This window comes from Nilaparvata lugens, unplaced genomic scaffold (genome assembly GCF_014356525.2).
Source record: "Nilaparvata lugens isolate BPH unplaced genomic scaffold, ASM1435652v1 scaffold10586, whole genome shotgun sequence".
NCBI classification, from domain to species: domain Eukaryota; kingdom Metazoa; phylum Arthropoda; class Insecta; order Hemiptera; family Delphacidae; genus Nilaparvata; species Nilaparvata lugens.
The window spans coordinates 1-5,049 of NW_024089252.1; the positions used below are offsets into that span (position 1 = coordinate 1).

The 5,049-nt window shown below is 35.1% G+C and overlaps 1 protein-coding gene across 1 annotated transcript; it reads right to left on the reverse strand.

The window, feature by feature from the left end:
• Nucleotides 1-148: 148 nt before the first annotated feature.
• On the reverse strand, nucleotides 149-4,853 carry LOC111062621 (matrix metalloproteinase-24-like; the record flags this gene model as incomplete). The annotated part of the gene is made up of 4 exons (XM_039443725.1): nucleotides 4,627-4,853; nucleotides 3,068-3,174; nucleotides 1,270-1,431; nucleotides 149-273 (listed from the first exon to the last, which is right to left on the reverse strand). Coding segments are annotated over exons 1-4 (544 nt in total), but the record flags the coding sequence as incomplete, so codon positions are not given.
• Nucleotides 4,854-5,049: the final 196 nt, after the last annotated feature.

Here is a 5,049-nt window from a genome sequence, read left to right on the forward strand (position 1 = left end):
GGACGAAGGGGGGGGGAGAAAAGAAGGAGAATGGGGAAGAGAAGAAGAAGACGGGAGAAGAAGAAAGAGGAGGAGAAGAAGAAGAAGAAGAACAAGAAGAAGAAAATTTGTGATAGTTCATCAGAATAGATTGTTCTTGAGGACTTACCATGCCGATTGGAATCTATTGCCCAATTTTCATCGTTATCAAAATGAATATCGCCACTGATTCCATGATAATCGCTTGGACTGAAAGCGTGAGCGAGGATATAACCCTTTCCATCAAATGGATTCCTGTGCAGAGAGGAGGAGAAAAATTATGAATTTGGCACATGATATTGGAATTTAGAGAAACATTGAATAATTCCCGATGGTAAAATTACCTAAAACTATAGTGAGGTCCATGTTATAATGACAGTGAAGAAAGATAGAAGAACAGCGTTTCCGATTCTGGTTTATTCGCCATTGGTAATAGCTTTAGCCTTGGTACTGCCTTCTATAGAGGATAGCTGATCCGGTATATCTTTTGAAATATTAACTGTTCATTTTAAACTATTTTGTTCAAATAAATCAATTAATTCGCCAAGAAAATATTTTTTCCTACAGATACCCTGAAAAGTGACCATTTCTGCACTGATTGCAGGCCGCAAAGAATCACTTTTCCGCACTGGTGCGCAAAGTGAGTACTTTGCGTACTCCAGATTTGCAGCATGACAACGCAAAATAGTTAGTAGGTTATATGGAGCACTAGTGCAGGAAAATCAAAATTAAGTTGGTAACTGCACTCATAGTGAGGCCCACGTTATAATGGCAGTGGAAGAACAGCGTTGCCTTGCCATTATATGCCTCATTTAGTCATTTCAATGCTTACATGACATAACTCCCTTCAAGCAGTCACATAAATTTTCAATGGAATTACTTATCATTATAATTCAATTATTATTTTCAATTTTAAATAAATTAAGGTTTTTATTAATAATAAACTACACAGAAAAACATTTGATGGATTTCAGGGGAATTTTACCCATAATTACCCACTTTTATATTCAATGGTAACTGTAGGAAAAATTTAATGTGAAATTCATGCGCAAAGTTTGTTTGCTGCACTCAAGAAACCAAGTAAACGTTTCTTGCGGTGCAGCAAACTGTCACTTTGCGCACTAGTTGCACAAATAACTATTCTTAATGATTGAATGATAATGATCAATGATTGTTTAGTTTGTGAGTTAGCTTTGTAAGATGATGCATTAATAAAACAAAGGCTTAGATAACAGAGAAACAAACACTTACCCATCTCCATGATTCCCCGATTTGAAAAGGATAACGATATCTGCTTTTTCTTTGTCCGATGTCTCAATAAACTTCAACCTCGAATATTTCTCCCATTTCTCAAATGCATCCTTTATTTCGATTCTTGCCAGGTCTCTTGAGATTTTGAATGTTTCGCCTACACTGAAACAGATTAGAATGAGCGGAAAATTCAATAAAACTTATTGTTATATCATGATTATAAGTTCTGAATTAGCCTATTCTCAGTTCGAAAGGTTGAACGTTCATTCATGAAAATAATAAATCCAATAGAATGCATAGAATGATATTACATGGATGGAATGAACCCTCTTATTTCCCAGTAACTTGATGTAGGCCTAAAGCCTAGTTTATAGGATGCCAATTGGCGAGACAATTATCATAATGCAACTGAAATTATTGTCTGGCATGAAATTAAATTACACTAAATTACTAATTCTTCGTATAAACAGTTCAGGCCAATTGTCTTGCCAACTGTTCCAACAATTGGCACGAAATTCAACTGTCTCCGGGAGTAGACTATGGACAGTCAATTGTGCCCAGCGAGCCCCCCACCACTCGGAATCTCAGTTGTCGCGACAATTGGCGCCGTGTGAATGGTGTAGGCCAGTAGTGCTGTCTTGGTTTTGCCAGTTCAGCTGTTCAGTCACAACAGATGACGAGAGCTCGGACATGTTTAGCTGTCAACTGACGTTCCAATAGTTGGCACGTATCTTCTCGTTCAACTGGCTTGGCCACCAACAATTCGCAACCACGTGATGACAATTGTCCAAATACAACTTTTCGCCAATTGGCGATGTTTAAACTAGGCTTAAGTGCTTATGTCTATGAACATTAGCCTGATAATGAACTGTTGAATCAAGAGATATTTTGAATTGAGCGCTCAAATTTTAACGACTTCATTGTTCAACTAATACGTTTATTGATCTCGAATTTCTGGAATTCATAAAGTTCAATCATAGAGAAACAATACCGTGAGTAGATATCCCATGGTATAGGGAATTTATGTCGCAACTTTTACTGTTATCTCAAGCCGATTACTGTCGATTATTGTCAATTTTTACGTTTTGTTGGGTGAGGTGTATGAACAGCACAATTTGAGAGACTACCAGCGTCACACAGCTGCATAGGGAAGAACTATGTGACTATCGGCTTGGGATCACAGTAAAGTTTGTGACATAACGCCCTATACCATGGGATATCTACTTATGCTATCGTTTCTCTATGGTTCAATTAACAGCAGCAATATATTTATTCTATTTCGAATATAAATGAATATAAATATATAGCATGACAAACAGCGTCGTTTTCTTGAGATTATTCCTTCTTTATTATCATTTATTATTAATACATATTATTTATTATTAATAAATTATCATTTATAATTCAATAATTCGCATTGAATTCATTGTACTGTGGATACAGATACCTTGAATTGAGTGCCATTTAATGCAAGTTGCACTCCGAATGGAGTAAAACTGATCAAACTGAGGATAATCCTACAAATGATTCAAGTGAATGAGCCTGAAACTTGGAATGGTCTAATATTCAGCTCACAATATAGTTAGTTATCTGAACTATAGAAAAACGAGACAAGTGTTTAGTTATCTGGACTACAAATCTCAGTTCAAAAGAGTGTGAGCTCATATTGAAGCATGGGGCCCTATGAAGGTGAAAGGTTTTTTATCACTACAGGCTACATGCAATCCTATTCCATTGTATTATCTTGTTGTATAGGCTGTATGGCTCAATACTATATGAAACTGATTTTCAAACTTACAAATAGGTGATGAAAGCTTTGTTCCAGCCATAAGACCAAGGAATTTCTCGTTTTTTACGGTTGTTCGGTAGGATATCTGGTACACCGCATCGTGGTCTTTGCATCAACTGAAAACCATGTTGAGTAATGTGTTTTAAAGTATCACTCACATTAAATTGTATATTAAATTTATATACAATATTTCAATTCCATCAATGCAATTCAATATTTAAAAAAGAGTTATGAATGAAGCTAGTAAGACAAGTATATATCCCAACAATAATATATTCCATACAATTGATTGTAATAATAATTAAGCTTGTGAATCAATTAATTTTATCACCAGAGTGTAATTTCAAAATGGATAGGTAATGTACCAATAATCTGATTGATTGGAATGAACTCTCAATGAAATCATCAAGCTCAAAAGACTTTATTGATTCCATAAAAGCTCTCACAGGTTGATATGGAATGTTAAGAAGGTAGATACTATCATAGATAATAAATAGCATAAGCAATGCTATCTCAAGGTAGCCTATAGGGCGTTTATATTCCTAACTCCTTCGTTAACTCAAGCCGATAGTCCTAGTAGTTATTTTTCGTGAAACTATGTGACGCTAGTAATAGTCTCTCATACTAAGCCGTTCTTACACTCTCATCCGGCCAATAATACACAGTAGTCGACAGTATTCAGATTGAGTGAACAAAGAATCGGATTGAAATTTGGTACATAAAAAGGGATATCTTCTTTTGCTATCTTTTCTCTTTGGTATCACCACAAAATTATACAGAATCACCACACATGGTACAGTATCAACACAATATGATAATTTTGATGTGATCACTTTAAATGATCAGCATAATAATTATATGATCCAGTATAATTGCAACTTGATACACATCACCAACATTTGATACAAAACTTCCAAACTTTGAATGAATTCTACAAACCATGGGATATCTTCTTATGCTATCTGTTCTCTACGGTATCACCAAGAATGATACAGTATCACCATACATTATACAGTACCAACATAATATGATCATTTTAATATGATCACTTTTATGATCAACATTATATGATACAGTATCATCTCGACTTGATACACAACACCAAAATTTGATACAAAACTTCCAAACTTTGAATGAATTCTACAAACCATTGGACATCTTTCATGCTATATTTTCTCTATTGTATCACCAAGAATGGTGCAGTATCTTCACACACGGTACAATATCAACACAATATGATACATTATCATCTCAACTTGATATACAACACCAACATTTGATAACAAAACTTCCAAACTTTGAATGAATTCAACAAACGATGGGATATCTTCTTATGCTATTCTTTCTCTATTGTATCCCATGAATAATATCACCACACATGGTACATTATCAACAGAACACGATACAGTATTATCTCAACTTGATACACAACACCAAAATTTGATACAGAACTTTCAAACTTTGAATGAATTCTACAAACCATGGGATATCTTCTTATGCTATCTTTTCTCTATGGTATATCTATCTTTTTATGCTATATTTCCACAATGGGACTGTTTATAGCCTACCTTGATAGTGGCCTCATCCAATAGGCCAGTTTGAGGAATGCCTCCAAAACTTTGCACAGTTTTCAGCGCATCTGACATGGAATTCGGATCGATAAGCGCCTGTGGTCCATCGTTATTATTGTCGATCTGAAGGTAGCCGAATTTTGCCATGAAATCAACCTGAAAATTACATCGAAATGCCTATAGTCTTCCTTGTTTTTGTGATAAATGAATGAACAAATAGATAAAATTCGAATCCAGCTAACTCTCTTAGGGCCGTTTGCACAGTCAAAGCTTAAACTGAATTTAATCAGCTGGTAGCTTAAACTCAAAATGTAACACATTATAACCACGAGACTTCATACGGATTTTATCCACTTAAAAATGAAATTTAGTCTAAACTGTTACTGTGCAAACGGCCCTATCCCTCATCAAGCCTGTTGA